A 23,531-nucleotide genomic window follows, 5' to 3' on the forward strand; every position below is an offset into this window, starting at 1 on the left:
AATTGGAATCCATTGGTGCAATAGTGGCAAGTGTTTGCCTCACTGTCTTAGCCAGATCCAGGAGAGCCTCATTAATAGGTAATACCTCTCTGGAGGGTGTTGCCAATTGAAAAGTATCTAGCAGCTTGCATTGCGGATCTTCGACCTCCACCAGAGGGATCTGCAGGGTGTCTGCTACCCTTCTAATGAGGTCCTGAAACTGCCTGAAGTTGTCAGCTGTGGAAGGTGGTGAAGCTATAATTGCCTCATCCAGCAACAACGATGAACTGGGAAAATCAGGGATGACCTCTTCATCTACCCTAGCCTTCTGCTCTTCAAATGTCTCCTCTTGTCATGGATGGGTAGAGGGAGGATGTGAAACATTGTCTTCTGGAGGGACAGTACCAGTGGCTGTTAAATTGCTGTCGATTGGCAGCCCATAGGCCCCAATATGGCCATTGGGAGATGTCCATAAGGAAGTACGGGTGGCATACAAAGTTTGTTCCACCTTTCTTGCTGACCAGCAAGGTCCTCCCTGCGCAAAAGTGGTTTCCTGAAGGGGTATGCAGGAGAATCCTTCACTGAAATCAAAGAGGACTCCCAATTGGTCTCCTTCTCCACATCCTCCCATGGTGGGACAGGAATTGAGGACAGAACACAGTCCTATGCCATGAAGGGGCCACTCAGAGACCGAGGTCTCAGTACTGAGAGACGCTCGATACCCAACAACAATGGACACTCTGGTTTGTCTGACACCGAGAGGTCCCTTGAGTATTGGAACTCCTGCGGTACCAGAAAGGACCCCAGTACTGACGCCGTAGCAGAGGTTGCTGTGGCTGACAAACCCCAGGATGATGGGAGTACTGCAGGCATTGTAGATGTCACGTCCCAATGTTTGCTCAGTATCAAGGGTACTGCTTGCACAGGTACCTCTGCCTGAGCTGCTTACATCAGTACCAATGGCTGGTTAAGACACGTGACAGCAACAATGGCTGAACAGGATGCTTTGGTGCTGACGGAAAGGCCAAAATAGATAGTATCCTGTGCTTACCCTCCTTACTGGTGGAGGATTTAGTTGCCCTATCGGAACTGTGCTTCCAGTCCTTGGAGCTCCTGGACTTTGCAGGCCTACTGGTACTGGAGAAAGAGTCCTTGATCTCAACAGTACTCTTGAAGTACAAGGATCTTAGCGGGGACCTGGTCTTTTTTGAAGCTGACTCAGAGTGAGAGTCCATGCTCCTCTTTCTGGGAGTCTTCCAAGCAGGCTCCAAAGACTTCCCTTTCTTAGGGGAAGCATGCCTCAAGGTTGATGGGGTGCAGGATCTGTCCGCAGACAGATGTACCAGGGAGGGGAGGGTAATCTCCTGATCTGGCTCAGAGGGTGGTTGCAGGGAGCATTCTCTTGCCAACAGTCTGACCTTTACCTCGCTGTTTTTTCTAGCCCTGGTCTTAAAGGGCCAAACAGAAGGAATGCTTCTGGGAGACGTGACTCCCCCAAGCAACAGACACAAATAGAGTGCCCGTCACTTATTGGCATAGCCTCCTGGCAACACAGGCAGTGTTTGAAGCCTGGAGAACGAGGCATACCCCGACAGGAGAAGACCGGTATCCCAGAAGGAAGAAAAAATGATACTCATATCTAAAACTAACTATACTAAATACTGACCTACAACTATAAATTAACTGAGAAAAAGAGAGAAGTCCAAGTATGCTCTAGGCTGACACACTAGGGTTCTGTCTCAGGCCGAGGTGGTAGAGAAGGAACTGCAGGCAGTTTGCCCACGTACCCCTAGATAGCCTCGGTGTCTGCCACAAGGAGGCATAGGGTGCACGTGTGGGCTGAATGGACACTGCTAGCTAGAATCATCCAATCTTCATGTGCGCCTGAAGTGGAGCACCAAAAGGGACACTATTGGAAGAATTAGTAAGTTACTACTTAGATTGCAGACTCTTTGGAGTAGGAAAAAACGGTTACCTACCTTTTGTAACTGTTGTTCTTCAAGATCATAGAATCATAGAAGATTAGGGTTGGAAGAGACCTCAGGAGGTCATCTAGTCTAACTCCTGTCTCAAAGCAGGACCAACCCCAACTAAACCATCCCAGCCAGGGCTTTGTCAAGCTGGGCTTTAAAAACCTCTAATGATGGAGATTCCAAACCCACGCCGCCCGCCAGGTAATCCATTCCAGTGCTTCACCACCCTCTTAGTGAAATAGGTTTTCCTAATATCCAACCTAGACCTCCCCACGGCAACTTGAGACCATTGGTCCTTGTTCTGTCATCTGCCACCACTGAGAACAGCCTAGCTCCATCCTCTTTGGAACCCCTCTTCAGGTAGTTGAAGGCTGCTATCAAATCCCCTCACTCTTCTCTTCTGCAGACTAAATAAGATCAGTTCCCTCTGCCTCTCCTCAAAGTCACGTGCCCCAGCCCCCTGATCATTTTCGTTGCCCTCCGCTGGACTCTCTCCAATTTGTCCACATACTTTCTGTAGTGGGGGGTCCAACACTGGACTCAGTACTTCACATGTGGCTTCACCGGTGCCAAATAGAGGGAAATAATCACTTCCCTCAATTTGCTGGCAATACTCCTACTAATGCAGCCCAATATGCCATTAGCCTTCTTGGCAACAAGGGCACATTGTTGACTTATATCCAGCTTCTCATCCACTGTAATCCCCAGTTCCTTTTCTGGGGAACTGCCGCTTAGCCAGTTGGTCCCCAGCCTGTAGCTGTGCATCAGACTCTTCCATCATAAGTGCAGGACTTTGCAGTTGTCCTTGTTGAATCTCAGATTTCTTTTGGTCCAATCCTCCAATTTGTCTAGAAAAAACAGTTACCTACCTTTCGTAACTGTTGTTCTTCGAGATGTGTTGCTCATGTCCATGCCATTCTAGGTGTGCATATGCCCACGTGCGCGGCTGGAGATTTTTGCTTTAGCAGTACCCATAGTACCGGCTGTAGTACCCTCTAGAGTGCCGCGCTCATGCTGCGGTATATCAGGCGTTGCCAGCCCACACCCTCTCACTTCCTTCTTTCCGACGACTCCGAAAGAGGGGCAGGAGGGACGGTAATGGAATGGACATGAGCAACACATCTCAAATAACAGTTACGAAAGGTAGTTTTTAGTTCTTTGAGTGCTTGCTCATGTCCATTCCATTCTAGGTGACTCGCAAGCAGTATCAATGGAGGTGGGCTCGGAGATCACCCTTGTACAGCGTGTCGTACAGCTCTGCCAAAGCCAGTGTCGTCTCGCACCTGCTGAGTCAGTGCATAGTGTGATGTGAATGTATGGACAGACAACCAGGTGGCGGCCCAACAGATTTCTTGGATCAGCACCTGTACCAGGAAGGCCGATGAAGATGCCTGCACTCTAGTGGAATGAGCCGTCACAGTCACTGACAGGGGCACTTTCCCCAGCCCGTAGCAGTGGCGGATGCATGCCGTGATCCAAGACGAAATTCTCTGGCCTGATGGAGCCACGGAGCAGCCATGTCGTCAGGTGCAGCGACGCCAGGTTCGGTTGCAGCGGATTGCCGTGGTTCTGGGATAGCAGATCCAGACGGAGAGGTAACTGCAGTGGGTTGGCCACTGAAAGCCTCAGCAGCATGCTAAACCAGTGCTGGCGAGGCCATGCCAGGGCAATGAGAATGACTCACACTCTGTCTTGCTTCACCTTTAGCAGGATTCTGTGGATAAGCAGCACTGGCAGAAAAGCGCAGATCAGCACTCCCGACTCTGGGATCAGGAAGGCAGCTGACAGGGAGCCCTTATCCCCTGGCGGGGACAAGGGCTCCCTGTTGGATGCGTTCCTGATCCCGGAGCAAAATACGTGGCACTTCCTGTTCTGCCTGGACGCAAACAGGTCCACCTGGGGAGTCCCCCACCATTGGAAGATCAGGTTGACCACCTCCGATGGAGGGACCACTCGTGGCAAGAGGAGAAGGCCTTGCTGAGGCAATGTGGCAGGACGTTCCTGGTTCTAGGTAAGTGAGTGGCCATCAGGTGGATGGCATTCTGCACGCAAAGATCCTGGAGGCTGAGCGCTTCTTGACACACGGCCAATGACCTGATGTAATGTTGATGTAATATATCACGGCCATGTTGTCCATGAGGACCTGTACCACCTTGCCTTCTAGGTGGGGCAAAAACGCCTAACAGGCCAGGCGCACTACCCTGACGTTGATATGAAGAGCTAAGTTGTGCTGCATCCAATGCTGTGCTCACCCAGGTGGGCTCCCCAGACCAGGTCTGATGCATCTGAGACCAGGGTGAGCGACGGTGATGGGGACACAAAGTGAACTCCCCACAGCACTGACTTGGAGTCTAGCCAATAGTTCAAGGATGAGAAGACGTGGTCTGGCACCGTGACCACTTGGTCCCAGGGGTGCCTGCTGGGAACGTAGACCATTGCTAGCCATGTTTGCAGGGGTTGCAGATGAAGCCGGGTGTGCCTGACCACGTATGTGCATGCTGCCATGTGGCCCATCAGCCGCAGGCAAGTGTGGGCCATGGTGATCGTATGTCTCCTCATGTGGAAAATGGGATCCACCTTCAGAATGAAGGCCCTGTCTTGTGTGGAATCGAGAACTGCTCCTATATACTCTATGCGCTGGACTGGCATTAACGTGGACTTTTCTGTGTTTATAAACAGGCCCAGGTCATTGCAGGTGGAGTGTACCAGATTGGGTCAGGTGCAGAGAAACTTCAGAGATCTGCTCTTGATGAGCAGGTACAGAAAGATCTGGATGCCCCCGACATCTGAGGTAAGCCGCTACTGGTGCAATGCATGTTGTGAACACCCTAGGGGTTGAGGACAGGCCAAAGGGCAGTGCCATGAACCTGAAGTGGTGCCCAGTCACTATGAAATGCAGGAACCGTCTGTGTCATGGGAATATGGAGACATGGAAGTAAGTGTCCTTTAAGTTGAGAGCGGCGTACCAGTCCCCCGGATCCAGGGAGGGGAAAATGGAGGGGAAAGTTGAAGAGCATGCGGAACTTCAACTTCTTGAGAGACTTGTTGAGGCCATGCAGTTCCAGGATCGGTCTGAGGCCTTCTCTTGGCTTTCAGGATTAGGAAGTATCAGGAGTAGAATCCTCTTCCTTCCATGTCCCGTGGAACCACCTCCACAGCCCTCAACTGCAGGAGCTTGTCCACCTCCTGAACCAGGAGTTGCTCGTGAGAGGGGTCCCTGAAGAGAGATGAGGAAGCAGGGGGGCGGGAAGGAGGGGTATCCACAAACTGCAGGGTATAGCTCCAAGCTACTATGTCCAGGACCAAGCAGTCCGAGGTAACCCACGACCAGGTCAAGTGGTAGGGAGAAAGGCAGTTGAGGAAAGGATGGGCAGGATCTGGCTGACTGGGGCATCGCTCTCGAGTGCACCCTCAAAACAATCACTTTTGGCCCCCCCCCTCCCCGTGTGCTTGGTAGGTCTGGGCTAGGCTAGGTTGGTGAGTGAGAGGAGAAAGGGTAGCGAGGGGTAAACCTGGTAACCCTTTTCTTTGTAGATCCCTGCCAGGCTTGCCAAGGCCTCAATGGTGGTGGAGGCCGGAATGGCTTTCTGGCAGACTGCGGGGTATGCATGCCCAACGAGTGATGGGTAACCTTCATGTCCTTCAACCCGTGTAGTCTGGCATCCGTTCGATCAGAGAAGAGCCCAACTTCAGAGGGCTTGAATTGAGCATCTCCTGGGAAAGGTTTGCGTTTGGAGCCAGAAGCTGCGTTGCATAACCACCATCCATGTGACCGCCCTCACTGCTGAGTCCGCCATGTCCCATGCCATTTACAGGGAGCATCTGGCTGCTGCAGTCCCTTCCTCTACCAGGATACCAAACTCCTGAGCCTGACCCTGAGGAAGCGTGTTCTGGAACTTCTGGAGGCTGTCCCAGAGGTCAAAATTGTATCGACCTATCAGGGCCTGATGGTTTGCCACTCGGAATTGTAAGCTGGCCGTTGAATAAATTTTTCTAACAAATAAATCAAGTTTCTTGGCTTCTTTGTTCTTGGTGGTCAAGGTGGTGGGGACCTGCTTGTCCTTCTCGTTGGCTGCAGACAGCACCAGCGAGCCCGGGAGAGGGTGGGTATACAAGTACTCAAAACCTTTCGCCAGCATCAAGTACCTTTTCTCAGCCCATTTCAAGGTGGGTGGGATGGAGGATGGGGACTTCCATAGAGGACACCATCCTGTACAGGTAGGGCAGTCAGGGTGGGCGTGGAAGCCAAGAGGACATTGAAAAGGGTGTCCTCCTGCTCCACCATCTCCTGCACTTCCAGCCCCAAGTTCTTGGCCACCCGCCTGAGAAGGGCTTGGTGTTCTTTAAAGTCATCCGGAGGGCTGGCCCTGGAAGGTCCCGTGAGCGCCTCGTCCGGAGAAGAGGCGACGGCCATGGCCACTGGTGGAGGTGCGGAGGGCTCAGCAGCCACTGGAGAGGGAGGTTTGGGGGTGGGCACCGGATCTTCCACCCTGACCTCGGAGCCAGCTTCCAGTACTGGGCCTGGTGCCGGTGAGGCCGTCGATCTTTGCTCCGACACGGCCACGGATACGTGCTGTGAAAGGGGCATCGTCATCACTGGAACGCCCCATGTTCCTCAATATGGCCTTCTGTTGGCCACTGGCCTTGTTGCCACTGTGGTGCCGAGGACAGCAGAGCAGTTTCCGGTGTCCAAACCCGTAGCGGAGACTGGGGCGATGGGCTGAGCTGGGCCTCCACGCCAGAGGAAACACTCTCTGGCGACCAGGGAGGAGCCGACGACACCTGCTTGCTGGTCATGGCTACAAGTGAGCGCTGACCAGGTGTAAGCGATCGGTGGCTATTCCGGGGAGAACGGTCCTGGTGCCGGGGAGATTTGCACTGGGGTGGGGGGGAAATGGTGCCGGGGAGACTGGTAACTCGAGGGGGAGTGGTCCCATGGTGCTGGCGACCAAGACAGACGTCTAGACGTGGATCAGTGAGGGGGCGAACCGAGTCGGTCATAATATGGGGAGTGCCGACCCCGCACTAGGAAATAATGTCTCGATGTCCAGGGGGAGTTTAGGCAATGGGCGGCACGGCTGCGACCTGCCACAGGATTGCTTGTCCGGCGACCTACGGTGTTCCCCCGCCCCCGAGGGGTCTTAACGGTTGGCTTCCCCTCTCAGGGAGCCATAGCCTGGTCTGTGGCACCCAAGACGTCATAGGAGCAGGTGGAGAACTGTCCCTCTCTGTGCGTGGGAGGACGATGGTGCAGGCAAGGGGGTGGGTCCTGTACCGCTCACCAGAATCAGTGACAGACCTTTAAGAGGGCTAAGAGCCCCAGCCGCAGAGGCATGCTCGCATTGCTCCGGAGAAGGCTGGCAGAGAGGCCTGGTCCCTCTACCAGATGACTGTTGGGCCTTCTTGCTCAGCGCCGGTGAACGCTTCGCCTCCTTCTTCAGCGCCGGCCCACTGCACATGGAAGCCGAAGTACTTGGTGCAGCCTGCATAGAGCGCTCATATGTCAGGTGGAGAGGGGACTCCATCAAGGAACTGAGAGGTCACTGGCCAGCAGTGCCTGATATACCACGGCATGAACGTGGCACTCTAGAGGGCACTACAGCCAGCCCTACAGGTACTGCTAAGGCAAAAATCTCTTGCAGCCACACATGTGGACACACAAACACCTAGAATGGAATTTACATGAGCAAGCACTTGAACTCTCTTTTTGTTCTGTTTGTACAATGCCCAACATAATGGGGTCCTTGTCCATAACAAGGACTCCCAGGTGCTATAAATACATAAATATTTTACTATACAAATTCTAACAGTCAAACTTCTGTGCACATACCTGTGAGCAAATTCCTACCAGTTAACATGAGTTCTGTGAATGTATCCCAGGAGAGAATTTGGACCATAAAAGACAGACAAAGATCCTAGATTGAAGTATGGTATTTTTTAAAAGTAGGAACATAATTGCCTCTTAAAACATTTAGTACTATCAATACCTGTTCTTCTATTTTATCTTGTCTGTCAAGAGCAGCTTCAACAGCATCAAAGAATTCTTCTTCATTAATCAGGCTATTAGGACCCTCCTAAACCAAAACACAGAAAAACAAACAGTCAAAGAAAATGGAGGAAACGTGAATGCTACACTTCAGAAAAAGGAGTTTAATTTAAAAAATGAAAGTTAGCCAATTTGATAAATTGCATTTATCAGTGTAAAAAAGTCCTAATTGATTTGCAGATGAAGCACGTAACAAATATAAAGTTATGAGCCTATTACACAAAAGCCATTTTTCATAACAATGAGTCTTTTCACCATTAGTTGAGTTTAACAAAATTAAGAGGAAAATTCAAAATAAAGCACTACTTGGTAAAATAAGATAATACTCCACTCAATACATTTAACAACAAAAGCCAGGAAATTCACACTTAAAAACCAATCAAGTAAAATTTGGCCTAAAATTTAGGTTCTACATATTACACACACACACACACACACACACACACACACACACCATTATTTGAGAACTCTTTTACAAAGTTTGTGACAAAAGTGTTTCCATAAATTCTTTCGCAAAGCCCAGCATAAAGTGTAATTTAAATTATCATTCCATTACCGGGACTGAAATATTAAGCTGTGTTGTCAGCCTTTCATGCCTGAAATACAACTAAAATATGTTCATTGTCCATGCAGAGAAAAATGCAAAAAGTAAACATGATAAAGCTTAAGTTTGATCTTAAAGTTCCTCTAAGCTTGATCACTTAAAGTGTTACCAACAGATGGCCTATCAACTCTAAAAGTTCTTTTATTAGTTTGTCAGTTTTAACATTACACAATAAAAAGCAGTTTTATTTTTTTAAATGGCAGTTCATGAAGACTCCAACTTTACTTTGTTTTTGCATGAATCCATGTAATGGACTCTGTAGTTTAACATATATGAAGTTTTATTTTACAGACTTACTATGGAGAAACTACTTCCCCTCCATAATAATCCATATTTTAATGTTGAAGCTAATTCTGTTATAATCATAGTTTTCGAGGCTTCTCCAACTAATTTAATAACAGGAACATCTTGATATTTTGTGTGCTACTTCTCATTTCAGTGAAGCGTCTTTGTGGGAAGTCTGATTTTTTTTTTTAAATGTATTTGTACACAATCATCTTTCTAAAATGGCCTGGGTCAAAAATTCAAAATTCATTTTTGTTTGTAAGTCTTGCTAAGAAGTGACAGTCACTATTTTTGGAGGTGGATAGAAGTGTAAAGAAATAAAGAGGTATTTAAAAAAAACATGTATAAAGAGCACTGTTTATAAATATAAATATTTAGAAACAACCTCACCTTTTAACTCCAGCTGCTGGGCTGAGCTGGGGAGCAAAGAGACTGGGGACACTGTGATAATGGCCCAGGAGATGATGGATTGGGGGTCACATAGGAGAGGATCATGGAATCATGCTAACTAGTCTCAAAATGAGGGAGTTCTGGGACAGGACAAGGTACTAATTGGAGGGTCAGAAGACATCAGGAGCAGAGTGGAAATAAATTCAAAACTGTGAACTGAACACAAACACAAAATCATGCCTGCTGAATATGCAGATGGCCTGTAGCTGCTTTTTGCTCACCAGCTTTTCCTTCAAGGGGAATTAACTGGATTACGTTCCTGCCCTATTCAATGGAGTGGGATGGCTCCATCCACCCACCCTTTCTTCCTTTTTCTATGGATTGGCCACTTGCAGCCTTACTTTTCTCTCTGGCAAACTTAGACCAAAATGTATACAGAATGCTTGCCAGCCACCCTGATACTTCAAAGGAATTGAAGTAAACTAGCAAAGGATTTTGGAACATGCATACAGTCATTAAAGAGGTGGGCCATTTGGAGACCAACCATCCATCTTGAAGAAAGAAACTCACTGAATTTAAGCAAAAAGTTAACAGTTTACAAAATCAGAAGACTGTTTCATATAGTAATGCTGTGAACACAAAAACCCTTTGAGCGCCATTATTTGGTGTCACTGGATAGTAAAAGCCACCATGGCTCATAAATACAGAAACGACAATATTTGAGACAAAATGTTCAACCAATGTTGTGCTGGAATCTGCTGCAGCTTTTTAAGTTAAAAGTAATTTCCCTTTCCTGTGATTCAGTCAGCTGACAAATTCATGATATGGCTCGAGATATTTGGCAAACCACTGTTTAGAAGAGCTCAAGAAAGCTAATTCTAACTGGATGAAACTATGGTATCTTATTGTGCCCAACTTAATAATTGTCCAATATGGACAGGAAAGACCCATATGTGAGGACTGCCTGTTTTGCTGTCCACTGAGAGGATGTGGTATGGGAGGATGGGTGTGTGTGGAGGAAATCTGAAGTTTTCAACAATCAGTTTTTGCAGCTAGAGTGGACTGGTATTGCTGTGTTAGTACTGGCACTGATAATGCCAGAGTTATAAGAAGAAAATACAGCGATCTTGTGACTAGAATCCAGACTATTGCACTCCAAGCTATTTGGACACAATGTTCACTTCACTGGAAAGCTTTGGCAGTTAAGTGGATGCCAGTGGAACTGAAAAAGGTACCTGATGAGGCTGTAGAAGTTGAGAATTTTATTAAAAGCCTAATGGATTTTCACTGTTTGATGCCATCTAAAAATGTGTGTAAATACATGTGAAGTTATCATATTACTAGGAGATTTAAAAATGCCATTTTCTTATGGCAGTAATAAAATCCAATATAAAAAAAAGTTAGTTGGGAGTGTTTTAAGTTACACCATTTAGCAAGGCCCATTGACACACAAACTTCACATATTTACCAGCCCCAAAAGGTAATACATGTTTTTCCTTTTATCTATAAAGCGATCTTATGAAGCTCTAATGTTGCAGAAGTCCAGAGACTTTCATTTTGAAATTTTTAGTTCTTATTAAATCACAATGCTAGATTTCACAAACACAGGAAAAGTTAAGGCTGGGGGAGGAAGCATGTAGTGATAGTGAAGTGAGTGAAGAATAAATACATCGAATGAATGAAATAATTATTCCTTAGTTTATCATTTTAAAAATTCAGTACTTTTCAGTTGTTTTAGTAAACATCCTATGGAAATTACCGTACCTTTTTCAGGCTGACAGGCAGACGCACTTTCAACCAATTCATTCCTTACAATGTTTACAAATAATATTTATTAATGGATTTCAATAAAATCCAAAATTCCCGACTACAATATATGTTAAAAGTATCAAAACATTTTCTTTGAACTCCTACAACATACCTTAGAGCTTATCCACAAAGAGACGGTAGCCCATACATCCCAACTTGCAGTGCACTAAGTGCCACTACCCTTTTGTGCACTAAGGGTACGACCAGACTACCCGCTGGATTGGCGGGCAGCGATCGATCTATCGGGGATCGATATGTCGCGTCTCGTCTAGACACGATATATCGATCCCCAAACGCGCTCCCGTCGGCTCTGGAACTCCACCAGGGCGAGCAGCGGTAGTGTAGTTGACGGGGGAGCCGCGGCCGTCGATCCCGCGCCGTGAGGACGGGAGGTAATAAGATATGTCGACTTCAGCTATGTTATTCCCGTAGCTGAAGTTGCGTACCTTATATCGACCCCCTCCCAGTGTAGATCAGGCCTAAGGCTATGTTTATACTGTGCTGCAGTGTGAACTGTGGGGCTGTGACTTGCAGAACACACCAAATTGTTGCACTCTAACTGCCCTGTGTGGATGCTGCTGGTGCTAACTAAAAGGTACGTAGTTCATATTGAATAGGACTACGTTAAAGAGAACAAGGTAACTTAGTTTGCACCAGTAACATCCACATGGGGCAGTTAGTGCACACTGCAATTCACATAACTGTAGTCCCAACTGCAGGGCTACGTAGGCAAGTCCTAAGTCACTGTGTTCAACCACTGTAGCAGGGTCCACACGGTGACTCAGCCCTGGTCTACACTACAAGTTTAGGTCAAATTTAGCAGCGTTAGATCGATTTAACCCTGCACCCGTCCACGCGACGATGCCATTTTTGTCAACTTAAAGGGCTCTTAAAATCAATTTCGGTACTCCTCCCTGATGAGGGGATTAGCACTGAAATCGACTTTGCTGGGTCGAATTTGGGGTAGTGTGGACGGTATTGGCCTCCGGGAGCTATCCCAGAGTGCTCCATTGTGACCGCTCTAGACAGCACTCTCCACTCAGATGCACTGGCCAGGTAGACAGGAAAAGCCCTGCGAACTTTTGAATTTCATTTCCTGTTTGCCCAGGGTGGCGAGCTCATCAGCACAGGTGACCATGCAGTCCCAGAATTGCAAAAGAGCTCCAGCATAGACTGAACGGGAGTACTGGATCTGATCGCTGTATGGGGAGTGGAATCGGTGCTATCAGAACTCCGTTCAAAAAGACAAAATGCCCAAATATTTGAAGAAATCTCCAAGGGCATGAAGGACAGAGGCTATAACAGGGACCCGCAGCAGTGCCATGTGAAACTTTAAGGAGCTCAGGCAAGCCTACCAAAGAACCAGAGAGGCAAACGGCCGCTCCGGGTCAGAGCCCCAGACATACCGCTTCTATGATGAGCTGCATGCAATTCTAGGGGGTGCCCCTACAACTACCCCACCCCTGTGCGTGGACTCCGTCAATGAAATCTCATGCAACAGGGATGTGGATTTTGGGGACAAGGAAGATGAGGAGGAGGAGGAGGTTGAAGATAGCGCACAACAAGCAAGCGGAGAAACCATTTTCCCCGACAGCCAGGAACTGTTTATCACCCTGGAGCCAGTACCCTCCCAACCCACCCAAGGCGGGCTCCTGGACCTTGAAGGCGGAGAAGGGACCTCTGGTGAGTGTATCTTTGTAAATATAATACATGGTCTAAAAGCAAGCGTATTTAATGATTAATTTGCCCTGAAGACTTGGGATGCATTCGCGGCCAGTACAGCTACTGGAAAAGTCTGTTAACGTGTATGGGGATGGAGCGGAAATCCTCTATCTCTCTGTGTGATCCTCAGGAGACTAATATCATTCATGGTCACCTGGTTGAAATAGGGGAATTTTATTAAGGGGACATGCAGAGGTGGCCGTTCCTGCTGGGCTGTTTGCCTGTAGCTGAACAGAAATCATCCCCACTGTTAGCCATGTGGTGGGGGCGGGGGTGAAGCGAACATCCCAGAGAATTGGGAGGGTGTGTGTGGGGGGATTAGTTGGGTTTGTGCTGCACGTTAACCCGAAAACCGCAGCCCCTCCTTTTAGATGGCCAACCCAACGGGTGCTTGGTATGGGAAACGAGGGTGCTGCTGTTTGAAACCATTCCCACATGTTATGAAGGTTAAGAAGCCAAAAGACTGCGGCTTACCATGTCTGCTTGCAAGCCAAATTCTGTTGCCCGCCGGCCCTGTGTGTGTAATCTCTCACACCAAACTGGCAGGCCCTCAATATAAGAGGCAAAATGCAACCTTATAAAGAAAGCACACGTGCTATGTAACGTTAACACCTTGGTTCACTGTGGAAGAGTCTACCCATTGTTCTCTAAAATGTGTCTCTTTAAAATACTACTCTCCCTCTTTTTCCTCTCGCAGCTGTAAATGTTTCAACGCTCCCCATATCATCTCCGTCCCAGAAGCTAGCGAAGATTAGAAGACAAAAAAAATGCACTCATGATGAAATGTTCTCTGAGCTCCTACAGTCCTCCCACACTGAAAGAGCCCAGCAGAATATGTGGAAGCAGACATGTCAGAGTGCAGGAAAGCACAAAATGAACAGAAGGACAGGTGGCGGGATCAAGAGGAGAAGTGGCGGGATCAAGGTGACAGGTAGCATCAGCGTGATGAGAGGAGGCAGGAAGCAATGCTGAGGCTACTGGAGGATCAAACTGATATTCTCCCGTGTATTGTTGAGGTGCAGGAAAGGCAGCAGGAGCACAGACCGCCGCTGCAGCCCCTGTGTAACCAACTGCCCTCCTCCCCAAGTTCCATAGCCTCCTCACCCAGATGCCCAAGAAGGTGGTGGGGGGGCCTCTGGGCACCCAACCACTCCACCCAGAGGACTGCCCAAGCAACAGAAAGCTGGCATTAAATAAGTTTTGAAGTACAGTGTGGCCTTGTCCTTCCCTCCTCCCCCACCCCTCCCGGGCTACCTTGGCAGTTATCCCCCCATTTGTGTGACGAATTAATAAAGAATGCATGAATTTGAAACAACAATGACTTTTTTGCCTCTGCAAGCGGTGATCAAAGAGGGGAGGGGAGGGCGGTTGGCTTATAGCAGTGGTCCCCAACGCAGTGCCTGTGGGTGCCATGGCGTCCACCAGGGCAGTTGTGTGTGCCCGCCTAGTGCCCAGTAGGGGAGAGAAGCCGGGGCCCATGCCTTCCGGGGACAGAGAACTCTGGGGCTGCAGCCGCCGGTGTTCTCTGTCCTCGCGGCTTTTCTCCGGCTTCTCTCTGCGCTGCCCAGAACTGCTGCCCCCCCCATTCCCAAAAGCTCCGACTTTGCAGTCCCAAGAATGGATGGAATGCTGCCCCGTAGCATGTGCTGCCCCAGGCATGCGCTTGCTCCACTGGTGCCTGGAGCCGGCCCTTTATGTGAGTATTCTTCCATTGCATTGATATTGCTATTTTCTTGTGCTTTGCGATTTATTATTTTTTTAACATTTTGCCCCAAAATGAGTGGTTCAAATAAAAGACAACGTATGTATTATTTCAACGCAGAGTGGGAAGAATCCTATTCTTTTATTGAAAATAAAGGGAAATGTGTTTGCTTACTGTGCAGGGGTACTGTTGCAGTGCCGATAAAACAATGTCAAACGCCATTTCCAAACTAATCACAGCTCTTATGACATTAGCCATCCACTTAAATCTGAGTTGAGAAACGTTTGATTTGAGTTGATTAATTTTCTTCTATCTGCCCAGCAATCTGTTTTCACTAGACAAGTGGCAAAGTCTAAAAGTGCTACTATTGCTTCCTTTAAAATTGCTCATCTGCTCGCAAAGAAGAAAAAACCCTTTCAAGATGGTGAATTGTTGAAGGAAGAATTTTTGTCTGGTGCTGATTGCCTGTTTCAAGGATTTCCTAACAAGGGTGAGATTTTGTCAGCAATACAAGACGTGGAGCTATCAGACAACACAGTTACGAGGAGGGTACATGCAATTTCAAATGACATGCAAACTCAGCTAAAGGATGACTTGGAAACATGTGACTGGTTTTCACTGCAATTCGATGAGTCGACAGCTAAATCGGATACAGCGCAGTTGGCAGTTATGGTGAGGATAGTATTTTGTGACTTCACCGTAAAAGAAGAGTTACTAAAAGTATTGCCTATGAAAGGGCGAACAAAGGGTGAGGACATCTATAATTTATTCAAATCATACGCAACATCAATTAATATGCCACTACACAAGCTGTCTGCGATCACCACTGAGGGGGCACCAGCAATGATGGGCAGCACCAATGGATTCATTGCACTCTGTAAGAAGAATGAATCCTTTCCGAACTTTGTCTTATCATTGCATTGTCCACCAAGAAGTTTTGTACGTCAAAGTTTTCTTTTCAACATGTCATGAATGTCATTATTAAAATAATTAACTCTATTCGAGCGAAACCTTTGCAACACTGACTTAAGGCCCTGTTGGAAGATGTTGATGATAAACAATCTGATCTTATCTTGCACACAGAAGTATGATGGCTGAGCAAAGGTGAAGTTCTTGCACTTTTTTTAAGCCTAAGTGAAGAGATCAAAGAATTTCTGAAGTCCACAAATCAGAACTTCGAGCAGCTAGAAGACTCCAGCTGGTTAATGGACTTGGCTTTTCTTGCCGACATCACTGACAAATTGAACATTTTCAATCTTGAGCTCCAGGGAAAAGACAACCGTGGCTCAAATTATAGGTTCTGTAAAATCATTCAAAGCAAAACTGATCTTGTGGATGTCACATATGAAGATGAAGTCTCTCCTACATTTCCCAAGTATGAAGAAAATGTTATGTGACAGTGATTTTAACCCATCACCATTTGTTATCCACATTCAAACACTTCTGGAACCATTTGAAAAGAGATTTCAACAGTTCACCATCATTGAGCCTGTAGTTGCCTTTCTTGTGAATCCTTTTACTTGCCAAATAGAGGTAACAGAAATGGCTACATCAATTGTGAGTCTCATTCAAGTAAGAACAGAAGACTAGGAACTGGAGATTTTGGACCTTCAAAATGATATTGTTCTAAAATCCTGCGCAAGAGATGAAAACTTTTGGAATCTGGTTGACCAAAAAAAGTTTCCTGCCTTAAAAAAATGTAGCCTACAAAATAAAATCTTATTTCGGTTCCACTTATCTATGTGAAGTTCTGTTTTCAACAATGAACATAATAAAATCAAAATACAGATCTCAGCCTACAGATGCCCGTCTTGACGATTGCTTACGAATGGGAATATCATCCTACTCTCCCAACTACGAAAAACTGGCTGAAGAAATGCAGTGCCAAAAATCACACCGACTATTAGAAAAACCATGTGAATTAGTGATACCTATTTTCCATTAAGTGATGATGAGCCCGTATGATTAACTTGTGTTTAACTTTTTTCATATTTGTTGGTTTGTTTATTGAAATCCAGATACAAGTAACAATACAAAGAATATTTTTTAATTAACCATAATTGGCTATGTTAAAGTAAGAATAATAAATATATTTGGACCAGCAGTTCAACAATGTTTTACTTTTTTAAAATAAATAAGATGAAAACTGTTTATGATATTTATTTTGTATTAAACGCCTTAATTTTCTTACAGGTAGATAAAAAAGAGCAAATTCACATGGTAAGGTGAAAGAGTAATTGCAGAATAATTTAATTAATACCTTTTACATGTAAAATTACCTTTTTTAGCTTATGGATTCATATATTATGTAATATTAAATATGATGTTTTTCATATTATTTAGTGTACAAATACAAAATAAGCCTTAAAAAATTGTTGGTGCCTGCCACACTCTTCTGAAAACATGAATGTGCTATTGGCCACAAAAAGGTTGGGGACCACTGCATTAAGGAGTAGGCTGGGTCCCCAAGGATAAACTATAGGCATTTCAACATCCCCAGTGGTTATTTTTTGGTCTGGAAAGGAAGTCCCTTGTTGCAGCCATTCACACAGACCAGAGTTCCTAAAAATGCGAGTGTCACGTACCTTTCCCAGGCATCCCACGTTGATGTTGGTGAAACGTTCCTTGTGATCCACCAGTGCTTGCAGCACCATTGAAAAGTACCCCTTTCGGTTTCTGTACTGGCTGCCTTGGTGCTCCGGTTCCAAGATAGGGATATGCGTTCCGTCTATCGCACCACCACAGTGAGGGAATCCCATTGCAGCAAAGCCATCCACTATGACCTGCACATTTCCCAGAGTCACTACCCTTGATAGCAGCAGCTCAGCGATTGCGTTGGCTACTTGGATCACAGCAGCCCCCACAGTAGATTTGCCCACTCCAAATTGATTCCCGACTGACCAGTAGCTGTCTGGCGTTGCAAGCTTCTAGAGGGCTATTGCTACTCGCTTGTGAACTGTGAAGGCTGTTCTCATTTTGGTATTCTTGCGCTTCAGGGCGGGGGAAAGCAAGTCACAAAGTTCCAGGAAAGTGCCCTTACGCATGCGAAAGTTTCGCAGCCACTGGGAATCATCCCAGACCTGCAACACTATGCGGTCCCACCAGTCTGTGCTTGTTTCCTGGGCCTAGAATCGGTGTTCCACAGCATGAACCTGCCCCATTACCACCATGATGTCCAAATTATCAGGGCCCGTGCTTTGAGAGAAGTCTGTGTCCATGTCCTCTTCACTCTTGTCACCCGCTGCCGTCACCGAGCTGCCTTCACCTCCCCGCCTGCTTTTGAAGTTTCTGATACTGCATATACCGCAGGATAATGTGTGTGTTCTTTACAGTGGTCATAACTGCCGCGGTGATCTGAGCGGGCTCCATGCTTGCCGTGGTAGGGTGTCTACAGGAGAGAAGAGTGGCAGCGGAAGCGGTCGTTTGAGGACAATGGTTTGCAGCCCTACTGCACGTCTGCTGCCAGAGGAGGAGAGCAGAGTGGCAGCGGAAGCAGTCGTTCGATGACTACAGTCTGCAGTCCTACTGCACTGTCTGCTGCCAGCAGCAGCCAGGACACAACAGCGGCGGCTGAGCTGAGTGGGCTGCCTGCTTGCCGTGGTATGGCATCTGCGCGGAAAAAAGGCGCGAAACGATTGTCTGCCATTGCTCTCGCGGAGGGAGGGGCGACTGACGACACGGCTTACAGGAAATTAAAATCACAAAGGGGCGGGTTTGCATCAAGGAGAAACACACACAACTGTCACACCAAAGCCTGACCAGTCATAAAACTGGTTTTCAAAGTCTCTGTGATGCGCAGCACGCCTTGCTGTGCTCTTCTAATCGCAAACAGCCTAGTCAGCAAACAGCGCCAGGAAGCTTTTAAACGTCCAAAGGCACATTCTACCAGCATTATGCACTTGCTCAGTCTATAGTTGAACTGCTCCTTACTACTGTCCAGGCTTCATGAGCCATGGGAGCATGTACGGTGACGGTGAACTGAGCGGGCTCCATGCTTGCCGTGGTATGTCGTCTGCATGGGTAACCCAGGGAAAAAGGCGAGAAATGATTGTTTGCTGTTGCTTTCACGGAGGGAGGGAGGCCTGACAACATGTACCCAAACCCACCCACGACAATGTTTTTGCTGCATCAGGCATTGGGAGCTCAACCCAGAATTCCAATGGGTGGCGGAGACTGCGGGAACTGTGGGATAGCTACCCACAGTGCAACGCTCCGAAAGTCTATGCTAGCCTCGGTACTGTGGATGCACTCCGCCAACTTAATGCGCTTAGCGGGGACACACACAATCGACTGTATAAAATAGATTTCTAAAAACGACTTCTATAAAATCGATCTAATTTCGTAGTGTAGCCATACCCTTAGTGTACAGCAGGCTAGTGCACTGTAGACTTCCACTACAGCTTGCCACGAAGTCCCCATGTGGACAAGCCCTTTGTCATGGAAAGGTAAGAAGTTTTGTAACATGCATCAGTTCATTTCAAAATTCAGATGGTGGTTAGGGATACAATAGCCCAGATCCTGGGGTGTAGTGCAACTGCTTTTCATCACAGGACCACCTGCCTCTGTCCCTAATAGGAAAGGAGACGTGAGGAAAGATTCCTCAGTGTAGAGGAATCTTCTGGCAGCATAAATGTAGCAAAGCAGCTCCTTCAACACCCCACATTCCCTACTGCTGACATAAGGGGCATGGGTTGGGAAGGGGGGGCATGGTCTGGGATTTCTTAAAATCTCCAGTTGGTATATTCAATTCCTTGCGGGGGGAGGGGGAGAGGGGAGGCAGAATCAGGGGTACAAAAAGTTCACCTTTGTACTTCATCCCTTTATTAGCTGAATTGTGTACTCCTCAACCACAGAGAGCAGCTGAAACTAAAAGAATACACACAAAGCAGTTGCTTGGCATCTTAGAACAAAATGTATTAATACTTTATTTCTCAGTCAAGATTTGCACCTTTGTATTTACAAAATTTTGACCTACATGGAAGTGAAAGCGTTAGTGTGACTGTAATTTAGCTGAGTTGTAGTATGGGTGTATAAGCTTCATAATATTCCACAAAGAGGTTTATGTCCGCAAAATTTGACCAACTGCATACTTGAGTGGAAAGCTGCTTAGATGTTCATAGCTTAACTGAGAGAAACTTAAGAAAGATGTGAATTCACAAAACCAGTTTAAAGGGAGACTAGCAAGTCAAAAACTTGGCAATGTTTAAATCAGATTCAGATACTATACCAGTCTCCAAGTTCAATTATGATGTTTTTATTCGCATTTTTCTATTTCAAATGTTTTTTTTCTTTTTCCTGTTCTGCATAAGTGATGCACACAAACAGGGAAAAACTGATTATGGGAGGGTGGGGTGAGAGTGCCAAACTAACTATACACAAAATGCTGTCAAATGTATGAAGCAAACTGACAAACTCAGAAAAATCTTATAATAATCGTAGGTGTTGCTCGTAACAAGTAGAATCTTTCAGACAGAAAAATGTTTGACAGTCTCACTAAGTATACTCAGATGCATCTTATTATCCCCTTTCCCTCATTTGCTACAAATGTCTGGATTGAAACCCTTCCTACAAGTTTTCCTGTTGCAGAGTATGTATTTAATAAATATTGATAAAAGCAGTTGTCAGTTACAAGGAAAATCTGGTTTAATGTTTTGATACTTGCACAAAAAAAATTACTTCAATGAAGGATACAAGTTAAGTCATGAAAGGATTTAATCTGTGAAAATACTAAGCAAGCAAAGAAATAAGCTTAATTCATACCTCATAGTCTGGCCCTCCAAAATGGCATTTTTTCTTAAGTTCCGTCATGGCATTTTTGTATGCTTCTTCTATTCTTCGCCTTTTCTCAATTTCCTGTAAGAACATAATCAGATTTTGAAGCTATTAATCAGATTCAAACATTATGAGAAAATATGACAAAAGATGGATAACCACTTTAAAAAAAAATGTGGGGTTCCTCCTCACACTGTTTTAATTTCACTTTTTTGCACATTTGTGGCAGTGTGGAAGTTTATGAACATTATGTATATATAGATGTATGTACACTATGGCTATGCTACACTAAAGAGCTTACAAGTGCAGACGCTCTAAGCCAACAGGAAAGAGCTCTCGCGTCAACTTAATTACTCCAGTCCTCGGTATGTTGGCGGGAGATATAGCGCTGTCCACACCAGCACTTAGGTTGGTGTAATATATGTTGCTCGGGGGGTGGCTTACACACACACATCTGAGTGACATAACTTATACCGACATAAGCTGTATTGTGTACCTAGCCTATGTTTGTAGTTATTATTCTAGCCTTCAAAATGATGGTGTACAAAAAGTTTGTACAATCCACCACCTTTGTATTGAAAATGGTCCTGCCTAGGGAGAACTGAAAGTATCTTCTGATGGCTGTATCAAAATATGGAAATAAACATCCTTGAGATTGAGAGCTGCAAATATATATATAAATAAAAAGAAGTGATGATGGATTCAAGAGTCAGCATTTTGAACCCAAACTTCTAGATGTACCTGTTTAATTTTCTTAGATCCAAGATCGGATGTACAACCCCATTCGTCTTTGGGGCTAGTAAATAATGAGAGACCAAGCCAAGATTTGAGATTTACTAAGACCTCCTCTATTGCTTCCTTTAGTAAAAGAGAGTGAATTTCTGTTCTTAATAGCTTCTCAAGAGAGGGAACCAAGAAAAGGAGGGGGCATCCTCAAACTAAATGGTATAACCCTTTTTTATTATGTTCAAAACCCATCTGTGGTCATATTTTGCAACATATTAAAATGAGATAGATGGTCGCCAAAAGGGGAGGGAGGATCCAAGATTGAACGATGCAAACCAATCTTGATGTCTAGCATCATGCATAGGAGTGGAAGAAGAATTCTCTGGTCTCACCCGGATTTGGAGGATCACTTTCAACATATTGTGGTTGAGAAGCAGTAGAATGCTGCTGTAGATACTGAAATTTTTGGAGTATAATTCTAAGACAACAGAGAAAGGTGGATAGTATTGTCTGATATCTAAAGGCAGATGCAAGATTTCTCATTTTAAAGGATTGCAAAAGACTCAAAGTCCTAGCCATTGATCTCATCTTTCATTTTCTCTAAGACTTTGTCCATTTTAGAACTGAAGAGACCATTTCCCACAAATGGAAGATACTCAATTTTTTATTTTGTTTCAAAGGGAAAAAAGGAAGAACATAACCATGTGTGCCTGCAAAGAGTTATGGCAGTGGCTGCTGATCTTGAAACCGCATCTGAGACTTCAAAGAATTCCATCAGAGTGTACTTAGCCACATTCTGTCCTTTGACAGGGGTACTGACTAATCTTTGATACACTTCAGGAATATTCTTTTTTAAAAAGTGTAATTATGTCCAAATGATGAAATTGGTACCTAGCCATGATAGCCTGATAGTTAGTGATCCTCATGGAGGAAAAGAGTTTTCTTCCCAAAGAATCTAGTCTTTTCCCTTCTGGGTCATTAAAAGTACAATGTAAATATCCTTTGTTCTGGCTGCAAGAATGCAGCGGTGTTTCTTAAAAAAAAAGTGGTTGAGAGGATGATAGATTATTCCATACTGATATCCCTGGTTGCCAGAGACCTTCCAAGATGGGGCAAGAATATACCTCGTTAGAAGATGTAGTACCAAGGATATCAGGGACAGGATGGGGAGTTTCCTCTACTGCCACAGACGGTATGTTTAAAATAGTAACAATTCTCTTGACTAGTTCCTGAAATTGAGTAGCATCTTCAGAAAGATGAAGCTGAAAGGACACCAACATTTTCATCAGGAGACGAGTGCCCAGCTAACTCCTGTTCATTATGCTGAATGTTCATTTAATGAGGTGAATCTCCCTCCTCCTCTTCTATGTATAGTGTATCAGGAACAACAGTGGGTGACTTACCTTTCACTTAAGGATCCCACTTTTTCAGATCTGTAGAAGCACCACTACCTTGACATGAAAATTAAGATGTAGATCTTTAAAAAGGATTGATAGGGAAACTCTGGAGTTAGCCAGCACAACCATGGCATCCTGCCAACTGTTCTAATCTGGTATCATGTCATAATCAGGATTATAAGGACATTTGTGATAGTCTACCTCAGAAAAATGTTTCTTAGAAAGAAATGACGACGACTCAGTTTCTGGATAGACAGACTGATCCATCTCTTCTGAATGCAGAACCCATCCTGGACCAACAGAGAAATTATAGGAGATACAACTGAAGTAAGGATCTGCTACAAAGACAAAGGAAACAATTTCTTCTCAGACCACCTAACAGGGGTCCTGGGTGATGGTAAAATGTCTGCAGATCCATGTGATAAAATGTCTCCTTTCTGTCACTTATCTGGTGGAAGGAGCTGAGCAGAGTTCTTGTACAGTTCCCCATTATTGGTGAGGAATTGAAAGGATCCAAGGGACATGGTTCTGAGTGTACTTGTGCAGTAACAATAGAGGGAACTGGAAATGATGAGATACTCTGATCCAACTGTCTTCTTGGAGCCATTGCATGGGAATGTTCTCATGATATAGAGTCCTTAACGTTTGGATCCATAAAAGGCTTGGATCCACAAGTCCATAATCTGAAGGATTCAATGACTCACCTGAATGGAAAATCTTCAGAAGCACCAAAAGGTGTTTAGTCTTGGCCTTCTTTTTCTTCAGAACCAAGGGTCCCAGATCCATACGAGCCTCAAGCATCATTTCAAACAAAAACGAAACCTGTTTCAGTCATAAACTGTACCTTTCTTGGAACTGGGGCCAAAGAGTTAGCTAACGAGAGCTCAGTCATCTTAGAACCAGAGCTCAGTGCAGAGGATGACAGTTTCAGCACTGCTGTCTTTCTGGAACTGGAAGTGCCCTGTTCCAATTCAGGCCTCTAGTCTTTTTTCCCCCCAGACGCTTAAGAAATTTCTGATCCATAAGATTTAACAGATAAATGCTTCTTGTAGTAAGAGGGCTTGGAATCTATTCTGCCTCTCTTTTCTGGCATGTGGGGTAAAGGTACCACATAAGGAGACTGGTC

The 23,531-nt window shown here is 45.7% G+C and overlaps 1 protein-coding gene across 2 annotated transcripts in view; it reads right to left on the bottom strand.

The window, feature by feature from the left end:
* Window positions 1-23,531, bottom strand: part of CERT1 (ceramide transporter 1) — a 156,087-nt gene that overhangs the window by 28,107 nt on the left and 104,449 nt on the right. For both annotated transcript variants that reach the window (XM_054032583.1, XM_054032584.1), the window contains exons 8-9: window positions 20,271-20,363; window positions 7,940-8,026 (exon numbers count right to left, since the gene is read on the bottom strand). In XM_054032583.1, coding sequence (XP_053888558.1) covers window positions 7,940-8,026; window positions 20,271-20,363 — 180 coding nt within the window. The remainder of the gene's footprint in view (window positions 1-7,939; window positions 8,027-20,270; window positions 20,364-23,531) is intronic.

This window comes from Malaclemys terrapin, chromosome 6 (genome assembly GCF_027887155.1).
Source record: "Malaclemys terrapin pileata isolate rMalTer1 chromosome 6, rMalTer1.hap1, whole genome shotgun sequence".
In the NCBI taxonomy this organism is placed as follows: domain Eukaryota; kingdom Metazoa; phylum Chordata; order Testudines; family Emydidae; genus Malaclemys; species Malaclemys terrapin.